Below are 11,335 nucleotides of genomic sequence, written 5' to 3' on the forward strand. Positions count from 1 at the left end.
ACAGCCTGGTACTGGTACAACAACAGATACATAGACCAATGGAACAGAATTGAGAATCCAGACATAAATTCATCCACCTAGCAGCAGCTGATATTTGACAAGGCCCAAAGTCCAGTGATTGGGGAAAAGACAGTCTCTTTAACAAATGGTACTGGCCTAACTGGATATCTATATGCAAAAAACTGAAACAAGACCCATATCTCACACCATGTACAAAAACTAACTCAAAATGGATCAAAGACTTAAATATAAAATCGAAAACGATGAAGATCATGGAAGAAAAAATAGGGACAACGCTAGGAGCCCTAATAAATGGCATAAACACAATACAAACCATAAGTAACGATGTACAAGCACCAGAAGAGAGACTAGATAAATGGGAGCTCCTAAAAATCAAACACTTATGCTCATCCAAAGACTTCACCAAAAGAGTGAAAAGACAACCTACAGACTGGGAAAAAACTTTTGGCTACGAGAAATCTGATCAGCATTTAATCTCTGAAATGTATAAGATACTGCAAAATCTCAACAGCAAAAAGAGAAATAAACCAATTAAAAAATGTGCAAAGGATATGAACAGTCACTTCACCAAAGGAGATATTCAGGCAGCTAACAGACACATGAAGAAATGCTCACGATCATTAGCCATTAGAGGAATGCAGATCAAAACTACAATGAGATATCATCTCACCCCAACAAGGCTAGCATTAATCCAAAAATCACAAAATAACAAATGCTGTCGAGGTTGTGGAGAGACTGGAACACTTATACACTGTTCGTGGGAATGTAAAATGGTACAACCACTTTGAAAATCAATTTGGCGCTTCCTTAAAAAGCTAGAAATAGAAGTCCCATATGATCTAGATATCCCGCTCATTGGAATATATCCTAGAGAAACAAGAGCCGTCACACGAATAGATGTATGCACACCCATGTTCATCGCAGCACTGTTCACAATAGCCAAAAGACAGAAGTAACCTAAGTGCCCATCATTGGACGGATGGATAAACAAAGTATGGTATATCCACACAATGGAATACTACACAATGATAAAGAACAATGGTGAAGCTGTGAAACATCGTATAACCTGATGGAAGCTAGAACGTATTATGCTGAGTGAATTTAGTCAGGCACAGAAGGACAAATACTTTATAAGACCACTATTATAAGAACTCAAGAAAAAGTTTAAACACAGAAGAAAACGTTCTTTGATGGTTACGGAGGTGGGGAGGGAGGGTGAGTATTATTCACTAACTAGATAGTAGATAAGAATCATCTTAGGTGAAGGGAAGGACAGCATACACTACAGGGGGAGCCAGCACAACTGTACTAAACCAAAGCTAAGAAGTTTCCTCAATACAATCAAATACTCTGAGAGACAGAGTATCTGGGATGCGGGGTCTGTGGACCATGCTTTCAGGGGACGTCTATGTCAATTGGCATAACAAAGCTTAATAAGAAAATGTTCTGCATCCTACTTTGGTGAGTGGCGTCTGGGGTCTTAAAAGCTTGCAAGCGGCCATCTAAGATGCATCAATTGGTCCCAACCACTTGGAGTAAAGGAGAACGAAGAACACCAAAGACACAAGGAAAGTATTAGCCCAAGAGACAGAAAGGGCCACATAAACCAGAGACTTCATCAGCCTGAGACCAGAAGAACTAGATGGTGCCCAGCTACCATCAATGATTGTCCTGACAGGGAACACAACAGAGGGTCCCTGATGGAGCAGTAGAACGATGGGATGCAGAGTTCAAATTCTAGTAAGAAGACCAGACTTAATGGTCTGACTAAGACGAGGTGCCCTGGAAATCATGGCCCCTGGTCTTTCCATCACCCCGGAACTAAAACAATTTCCAAGGCTAACTCTTCAGACAGGGATTGGACTGGACTGTGGGACATAAAGTGATACTTGTGAAGAATGTGCCTCTTAGACAAGTAGATACAAGAGGCCAAAGGGGCGGCTTCTGTCCAGAGGTGAGCTGGGAAGGCAGAGAGAGTTAGGAGCTGGTTGAATGTTCATGGGGAATCAGGGCCGGAGGGGAGGAGTGTGCTGTCGCAGAATGGGGTGAGCGGTTGGGGTCTCATAACAATGTATGTAAAAAAAAAAAAAATTCTGTATGGGAGACTAACGTGAAATGTAAACTTCATTTAATTACAACAATAAAAAAAAAAAGCAAGGATGGTGAGACTACATCTCATATATTTTGGGCATGTTATCAGGACGGACCAGTCCCTGGAGAGGGACATCATGCTTGGTAAAGTAGAGGGTCAGCAAAAAAGAGGAGGACCCTCAATGTGATGGACTGACACAGTAACTGCAAGCGTGGGCTCAAGCATAACGATTGTGAGGGTGGCGCAGGACCAGCCAGTGTTTCGTTCTGTCGTACATAGAGTCGCTGTGACTCAGAACCAACTCAGAGGCACCTAACAACAACAAGTGCACATTCCAATGAGAAGTAACCTCTAGGAGGGCTTGGTATGTAAAAGGTACTCTATGTACATGTTGAATGAATGAATGAATTTAAACAGGAACTTTTCTTTTTACCCTATAATTTTTTGATTAAAAGTCCTGCTGGATTATATTCAAAATAAGCCATGTACAATGTATAGTTATCACTTGATTAATGTTAAGTGTTTGCCTGTAAAATTAACAGTGTCCATTAATTATGAATATGAAAATTAATAGTTGTGTCTATACTGATACTTTGTGGAGTTAGTCTCTTGGTTTGCTTGACTCTAGAGTGTTAGAGAACATTAGGTGTGTTTTTTTGTAGTTGTTTTTGACTTATTTTTAAGCTATAGTTAACCATAAGAACAAAAAGACAAATTCAATTTTTGTAACTTTTTCATGCCTGTCATGTATTTTTGTATGTGCCTTTGATGAAGTAAGCAACATCTGATAAACGATACCTGTTAAAATATAATTGTAATAGTTTCCTGCTGTTTTTTGTTAGTTTTTTGGTCCACATAAACTAGTTTACACACAGAAACACGCCATCTCCATCCATCCGTATTTAGTAAACATCAATTCATAATGCATTACCAACATTAAGCAGAAATTTTGGATCTCAGAAAGTTGATGATTTTTTTATAAAATTTTTATTTTGTAAGTCAAACAAAGTGTTTAATTTAAAATCTCCTTAATTTTTGTCTTTCCTTTAAAGGTAGAAGTCCTTATAGATTTAGGATTCTTTTCTGAAGCCTTTTATGAGATGTCCCAGGTTTTACATGGGAAAAACATGCCTTCCACAGTATCTGCTGGCTGTAAAGCTCCTGGAAAAATAAAGGTAATCCTGCCTATTTGATTCAATGCCATTTCTTTGCCTTTGAAGGGTGCTTTCCTAAAATTTAGGGAACACCCTCACAAAAGTGTATTTAGAAGTCTCCAGGACCCCGACCTCTTCATTAAGACTGGTTATAGCTCACATCATGCTTTATGAGACTTCATATGTCAGGGCCCAGCTGAAAGTGGCCATGTGTCTGCAATAAAAGGGTGTTATGTAGAATAAAGTACAGTTTTGGAATAGATTTTTTCAATTGAGTTCTGACTTAGGGATGCTGCACTGTGCTCTTTGTTATAGTTATAACGGATGGTCTCATTAGACAATTTTATCACCTTATCTCTTAGACTTTTGGGTCTAATAATTTTTGGTTAATGTTCTTAATCAAAATTATTTCTATTTAGATCTTATTTGGATCTTTTTTTGATTTATGTACTTTATACCAAAGAGTTAAGATTATCGTATTTGACATTTTGATCAAGCATTCTATAGAGGAATCTTAACCAAAGGGGGAAAATTCAGAACAGAATTTCAAATTATCATGGACTGTAGACTTTCTGGAGCCATAGAGGCTGGATGAACCCCTGAAGCTATTGCCCTGAGATAGTCTTTAACTCTTAAACCAAAAATATCCCCTGAAGTCATCTTAACACCAAACAGTAATTTAGTTTAACTAGTAAAAAATGTCTGCCTTGAGCATTATGCTGTTTTAAGAACTGTCTATATGTGATCAAATTGACAACAGCATCTTGAAAGATTAGATAGGAACTGTAGAGAACAGTGAGTTTATGTTCATGGGGGAGGAATAAATCAGAAAAGGAGGGTGAGAATGGTTGTACAAGTAAAAATGTAATCAATGTCACTGAATTGTACATGTAGAAAATGCTGAACTGGTATATGTTTTGCTGTGTATATTCTCAACAACAACATCAAAATAAATAAAATTTATAAAAACATGAAAAAAAAGTCTTGTAAAAATTTCTTCTGATTTTTGTGAGGGAAAATTTTCTTCTGATTTTTGTGAGGGAAAACTTTCTTCCATTTTGTCTAGTTGTTTCCAACTTTAGGAAATGGTGCTACTGGGCTTGATTAATCTGGATTTATAAATTAGATGATTAGAAGCATCATCCTTGAAAATGAATATTGGAGTCTATATTTAAAGTGTAAATTAAGTCAGAATGAGTTATCTTCGCCTCTGCTTCAGTTTTCATAATGATCTAGGAACCACTGGGTGATCTTGCTTTAGGCAAATCTCGGGCCCTGTGGGCTGCAATAAAGGAAGTAGGAGGAGGTAGCAAGTCAGTTTGCCTGGGGGAGGCCGGGTGTGAGGAGTGAGGCTGACAGACATGATACATGCCAGTTGGATTCAAATTTGGAGGAACTAAAAGAACCTGGGGAATGAGTGAGCTGTAAGTCTTGAAAATTACTTGCATAAACTGACATTATATTTACATATACTATGTTCATTACTTCAGTAATGAACTAAAACTTTGCTTATTCCTCGGTATGATGGCTACATCATTACCATTCATTGTAATAGGGTTAAATGTAAACAAGAGGGCATCATGAGTGTTATCATATGAGAAGTCACATAGGAAAGGTGGTTATTTGCAGTAAGCCGTTTTCCTGAGCAGAAAGGGTGGAAGAATTTCTTTAACCATGGATTGTTTTTCAGTATTACAGGGTTCAGGTAAAATTCAACATGGACAGTTCATTTTCTGTGGAATTCATCTCCTTACCTGGGTTAAATCAGCAGTACTTTCTTGCTTGGTTCTCAGTCTACAGCCTTTCTCTATTCTAACCCTTTTGCATTTTGCTATTAAAATTGTACTTTCATTCATTCAGAAATATTTATTGAGTGCCTACTATATGTAGGCACTGTTCTAGTCACGGGAGTAGAACAGTAAAAAAACAAGTGGAGATTTGTTCCCCTGGAGCTTTGAGGGAGTTGAGTCTTATGAAGATCTGAGGAACAACCTTAGTAGGGAGACCAGTTAAAAGGCCATTGCATAGGTATATACCAGAAGAAGTGACAGTAGGAACAGAAACAGAAAACTGTATACCAATTTTTTTTTACCTTTTTTTTTTTTTTTTTTTGTTTTATTGTACTTTAGATGAAGATTTACAGAAAAAACTAACTTCTCATTCAAGACTACACATATTGTTTTATGACATTGGTTAACAAGCCCACTACATGTCGACACTCTCCCTTCTCTACCCTGGGTTCCCTATTACTGGTTTTCCTGTCCCCTCCTGCCTTCTAGTCCTTGCCCCTGGACTGGTGTGCCCCTTTAGTCTCCTTTTGTTTATGGGCCTGTCTAATCTTTGGATGAAGGGTGAACCTCAGGAGTGACTTCATTACTGAGCTAAAGAGATGTCTGGGGGCCGTACTCTCGGGGTGTCTCCAGTCTCTGTCAGATCAATAAATCTGGTATTTTTTTGTGAGTTAGAATTTTGTACTACATTTTTTCCAACTCTGTCCGGGACCCTCTATCGTGATCCCGGTCAGAGCAGTCGGTGGTGGTAGCCAGGCACCATCTAGTTGTGCTGGACTCCGTCTGGTGGAGGCTGTGGTAGTTGTGGTCTATTAGTCCTTTGGGCTAAATCTTCCCCTTGTATCTTTAGTTTTCTCCATTCTCCCTTGCTTCTGAAGGGGTGAGACCAGTGGAGTATCTTAGATGGCCGGTCACAGGCTTTTAATACCCCAGATGCTACCTACCAAAGTAGAATGTAGAACGTTTTCTTTATAAACTATATTATGCCAGTTGAGCTAGCTGTTCCCCAAGACCCATGGTCCCCACAGCCCTCAGCCCAGCAATTCAGTCCCTCAGGCAGTTTGGATGTGTCTGTGGAGTTTCCATGACTGTACACCAATGTTTATTGAAGCACTTTCCATAATAGCCAAAATGTTCAACAAATGAATGGATAAACAAAATGTAGTGTACGCATACCATGGAATATTCTGCATTCATAAAGGAAAATGAAGTCCTGATGCATGCCACAACATCAATGAACCTTGAAAACATTATGTTGAGCGAAATAAGTCAGTCAAAAAAGGACAAACACTGATCTCATTTATATGAAATAATCAAATATCTAGAAACCAAAGATTGTTAGTGGTTACCAGGGGAGAGTTTTTGCGTAGGGGGAATTGGGTTTATATTAATCGTGGTGAAATACTTTAGAAAAGAATAGCAATAATGGTTGAACAGCATGAAGAATATAATCAATGCCACTAAATTAGACATATAGAAATTGTTAAATTGGTGAGTGTTTCGTTGTGTATATTTTCACCAAAATTAAAAAATTAGAAAGGCCATTGCAAATAATCTGGGTGAGAGATGATAATGGTGTGGGGGCAGTGATGGGAGGAGTGAAAATTGGTCAAACTCTGGGTATGTTGCAAAGGTAGAGCTGACAGCATTTGATGATGATGGTTTGGAGGTGAATAAAGAGAAAAGAGTCCAGGATGACCAGAGTGTTCCATCTGGGCAAATGTCAGAAAAATAGTTTTCATTTACTGAGATGAGGAATACTGCTTGGGCAGGGGTTGAACATATTAAATGAGAGCCCTAGTAGATCACAGGGTGGGGTATAGAGTATGTGAGTGCTTAGAGTCAATGGTCAGAACTTCAGGAGCTCCAGGTATAAATGCTATATCCTAGGCATTAGTGAGCTGAAATGGATTGGTATTGGCTATTTTCAATCAGATAATCATATGGTCTGCTGTGCCCCCAAGTGTCTGTCAGTTTGTCATACTGTGGGGGCTTGCAAGTTGCTTTGATCCTAGAAGCTATGCCACTGGTACTCAGATACTATCAGGGTCACCTATGGTGGACAGGTTTCAGCTGAGCTTCCACACTAAGACAGACTAGGAAGATGGACCCAAACAGTCTACTTCTGAAAAGAATTAGCTATTGAACACCTTATGAATAGCAGTGGAACATTGTCTGATATACTGCCAGAAGATGAGCCCACCAGGTTGGAAGGCCCTCAAAAGACAACTGGGGAAGAGCTGCCTCCTCAAAGTAGAGTCAGCCTTAATGATGTGGATGGAGTCAAGCTTTCAAGACCTTCATTTGCTGATGTGGCACGACTCAAAATGAGAATAAACAGCTGCAAACATCCGTTAATAATAAGAATGTGGAATGTGCGAAGTATGAATCTAGGAAAATTGGAAATTGTCAAAAATGAAATGGAACGCACAAACATCGATATCCTAGGCATTAGTGAGCTGAAATGGACTGGTATTGGCCATTTTGAATCAGACAACAATATGGTCTACTATGCCGGGACTGACAACTTCAAGAGGAATGCTGTGCATTCATCGTCAAAAAGAACATTTCCATATCTATCCTGAAGTACAACGCTGTCAGTGATAGGATAATATCCATATGCCTACAAGAAAGACCAGTTAATAAAACTATTATTCAAATTTACGCACCAACCACTAAGGCCAAATATGAGGAAATCGAGGATTTTTACCAACTTCTTCAGTCTAAAATTGATCGAACATGCAATCAGAATGCATTGATAATTACTGGTGATTGGAATGTGAAAGTTGGAACCAAAGAAGAAGGATCGGTAGTTGGAAAATATGGCCTTGGTGATAGAAATGATGCCAGAGATTGCATGATAGAATTTTGCAAGACCAATGACTTCTTCATTGCAAATACCTTTTTTCACCAACATAAATGGGGATTATACACATGGACCTTGCCAGATGGAATACACAGGAATCAAATCGACTACATCTGTGGAAAGAGATGATGGAAAACTCAATATTGTCAGTCAGAACAAGGCCAGGGACTGACTGAGGAACAGACCATCAATTGCTCCTATACTGAAGAAAATTATAGCAAGTCCACGAGAGCCGAAGTACAACCTTGAATATACCCCACCTGAATTTAGAGACCATCTCAAGAACAGATTTGACGCGTAACACTACTGACCAAAGACCAGACGAGTTGTGTAATGACATCAAGGACATCATACATGAAGAAAGGAAGAGGTCATTAAACAGACAGGAAAGAAAGAAAAGACCAAGATGGGATGTCAGAAGAGACTCTGAAACTTGCTCTTGAACGTTGAGTAGCTAAAGCAAAAGGAAGAAATGATGAAGTAAAAGAACTGAACAGAAGAGTTCAAAGGGTGGCTCGAGAAGACAAAGTAAAGTATTATAATGACATGTGCAAAGAGCTGGTGATAGAAACCAAAAGGGAAGAACACGCTCGGCATTCCTCAATCTGAAAGAACTGAAGAAGAAATTCAAGCCTCGAGTTGCAATACTGAAGGATTCTATGGGGAAAATATTAAATGATGCAGGAAGCATCAAAAGAAGATGGAAGGAATACGCAGAGTAATTATACCAAAAAGAAATGGTCGATGTTCAACCATTTCAAGAGATAGCATATGACCAGGAACTGATGGTACTGAAGGAAGAAGTCCAGGCTGCACTGAAGGCATTGGTGAAAAACAAGGCTCCAGGAATTGACGGAATAGCAACTGAGATGTTTCAACAAATGGATGCAGCGCTGCAAGTGCTCACTCATCTTTGCCAAGAAATTTGGAAGACAGCTGCCTGACCAACCGACTGGAAGAGATCCATATTTTTGCCTATTCCCAAGAAAGGTGATCCAACTGAACGTAGAAATTATCAGACAATTTATCATTAATATCACACGCAAGTAAAATTTTGCTGATGATCATTCAAAAGGAGCAGTACGTCAACAGGGAACTGCCAGAAATTCAGGCTGGATTCAGAAGAGGACGTGAAACCAGGGATATCAGTGCTGCTGTCAGATGGATCCTGGCTGAAAGCAGAGAATACCAGAAAGATGTTTACCTGTGTTTTATTGACTATGCAAAGGCATTCAATTGTGTGAATCATAACAAATTGTGGATAATATTACAAAAAATGGCAATTCCAGAACACTTAATTGTGTTCATGAGGAACCTGTGCACAGATCAAGAGGCAGTTGTTCGGACAGAACAAGGGAATACTGTGTGGTTTAAAGTCAGGAAAGGTGTACTTCAGGGTTGCATCCTTTCACCATACCTATTCAATCTGTATGCAGAGCAAATAATTCGAGAAGCTGGACTATGAAGAAGAACAGGACATGAGGATTGGAGGAAGACTCATTAACAACCTGCAATATGCAGATGACACAACTTTGCTTGCTGAAAGTGAAGAGGACTTGAAGCACTTAGGATGAAGATCAAAGATCACAGCCTTCAGTATGGATTACACTTCAACATAAAGAAAACAAAAATCCTCACAACTGGACAAATAAGCAACATCCTGATAAACGGAGAAAAGACTGAAGTTGTCAAGGATTTCATTTTACTTGGATCCACAATCAACACCCATGGAAGCAGCAGTCAGGAAATCAAAAGATGCATTGCGTTGAGCAAATCTGCAAAAGACCTCTTCAAAGTGTTGAAAAGCAGATATCACCTTGAAGACTGAGGTGTACTTGACCAAAGCCCTGGCATTTTCAGTTGTCTCATATGCATATGAAAGCTGGACAACGAATAAGAAGACCAAAGAAGAATTGACGCCTTGGAATTGTGGTTTTGGTGAAGAATATTGAATATACCATGGGCTGCCAAAAGAACGAACAGATCTGTCTTGGAAGAAGTACAAACAGAATGCTCCTTAGAAGGAAGGATGGCAGAGGCAGAGCTAAGATGATGGAGTAGTAAGATGATTCCAGTGGACCCTCTTACAACAAAGACCCGAAAAAACAAGTGATTCGATTATATATGGCAATCTGGGAGCCCTGAACATCAAAGGCAGAGTTGAGGAACTGGACTGAGTGGCAGGGGGAGGGAAATATAGTTCCGAAGAAGCGAGGAGTTGCCAGACCTGACCCGGCAAGAGCCTGAGCCCTTCAGGCCTGATCGGCTCAGGGGTGAGCGGTGAGGCAGGCAAGCAACGGAGTTCCAGAGGCACGTTTTCTGCTCCGGGAGAGACCCAGAGCCAGAGAGTCTACACGGACACCCAGAGCCAGTGATAAGCAGCCCTGGATCGGCGAAAGATAAGTAATTGCGTACAGCCTACCGCAGGGATAAAAAACAGCTCCCTTAGGGAAAAACTTCTCTCCCATTTACTTCCCTGCTCCCTGCTCTGCATGGGGTCCCGGACCAGATTCAGCAATTGCTGAGTCCCCTGGGCAAGAAGTAGGATCCGTCACATGCCTGGAGCCATTCTCCCAGCCTTGAAGAGTGAACAAATTAACAAACAGAGGAAAAAATAAACTGCTCGCTCCCGCAAGCCAGGAACCCAGGGTAGGCACAGCTCTTTTACCTAGGCACAGGCATAAGGGATCCACGGACTTTGAGTGCCTTAACCCCTGCATAGACTGGTGTGGGCCCATCTCAACAGCAGAGGCCCTCATTACTGCAGTACAACAGGGCATATACTGGAACTCTAACTTCAGCTCTTTCAGCTGAGAAGTGGCAGGTCCTTGACATTTGACACTGCTCTGCCTATTAAGCAGAGTCTTCACCTACACACATTAAGGGCCTGAGGACTGGTGGCTCCACCCACACCACCTAGCCACCTGAGATAGGGGCCCATGAATAAGAGGTGCTCCCCAGTCCTTACAGCCAACAGCATTATGTGCTCATAGTCTGGCTGCAAAACCCACACAACTGCGCCCTCTAGGGAACAGGGACACGCCTTCCTTCTGGACACTCGAGGATGGCCGTTAGCCCCCTGCCTTGCTCAGAGTGTGTCCTCCTGCTGCAGCCAGATGCCTGTGCCTACAACAATCACCCATGACTCTCTAGGACTGTAAGTGAATGCCTATACCACACACTTGGTGGCTATCTATCTGGGCACCTGAGCTGAATCCATATGAGCAGCCTATTTGGGCATATTGAAACAAAACAAGCTAGGACACAGTAAGCAAGCATAAAATAAATAAATATAGTAACTTACTGATGGCTCGGAGGCAACAGTCAATAGCAAATCACATAAAGAGGCAATACAGGATGGCTTCAGCAAGCTCACAAAATAAAGAATCTAGAAATTTTCCAGAGGAGGAAA

The 11,335-nt window shown here is 40.5% G+C and overlaps 1 protein-coding gene across 1 annotated transcript in view; it reads left to right on the plus strand.

The window, feature by feature from the left end:
- CFAP54 (cilia and flagella associated protein 54) overlaps positions 1 to 11,335 on the plus strand; it is a 379,568-nt gene that overhangs the window by 273,807 nt on the left and 94,426 nt on the right. The window contains exon 46 of the mRNA XM_023735735.1: positions 3,166 to 3,288. Within this exon, the coding sequence (XP_023591503.1) occupies positions 3,166 to 3,288 (123 nt within the window). The remainder of the gene's footprint in view (positions 1 to 3,165; positions 3,289 to 11,335) is intronic.

The sequence above is a fragment of the Trichechus manatus genome, unplaced genomic scaffold, assembly GCF_000243295.1.
Source record: "Trichechus manatus latirostris isolate Lorelei unplaced genomic scaffold, TriManLat1.0 scaffold00081, whole genome shotgun sequence".
Taxonomy (NCBI): domain Eukaryota; kingdom Metazoa; phylum Chordata; class Mammalia; order Sirenia; family Trichechidae; genus Trichechus; species Trichechus manatus.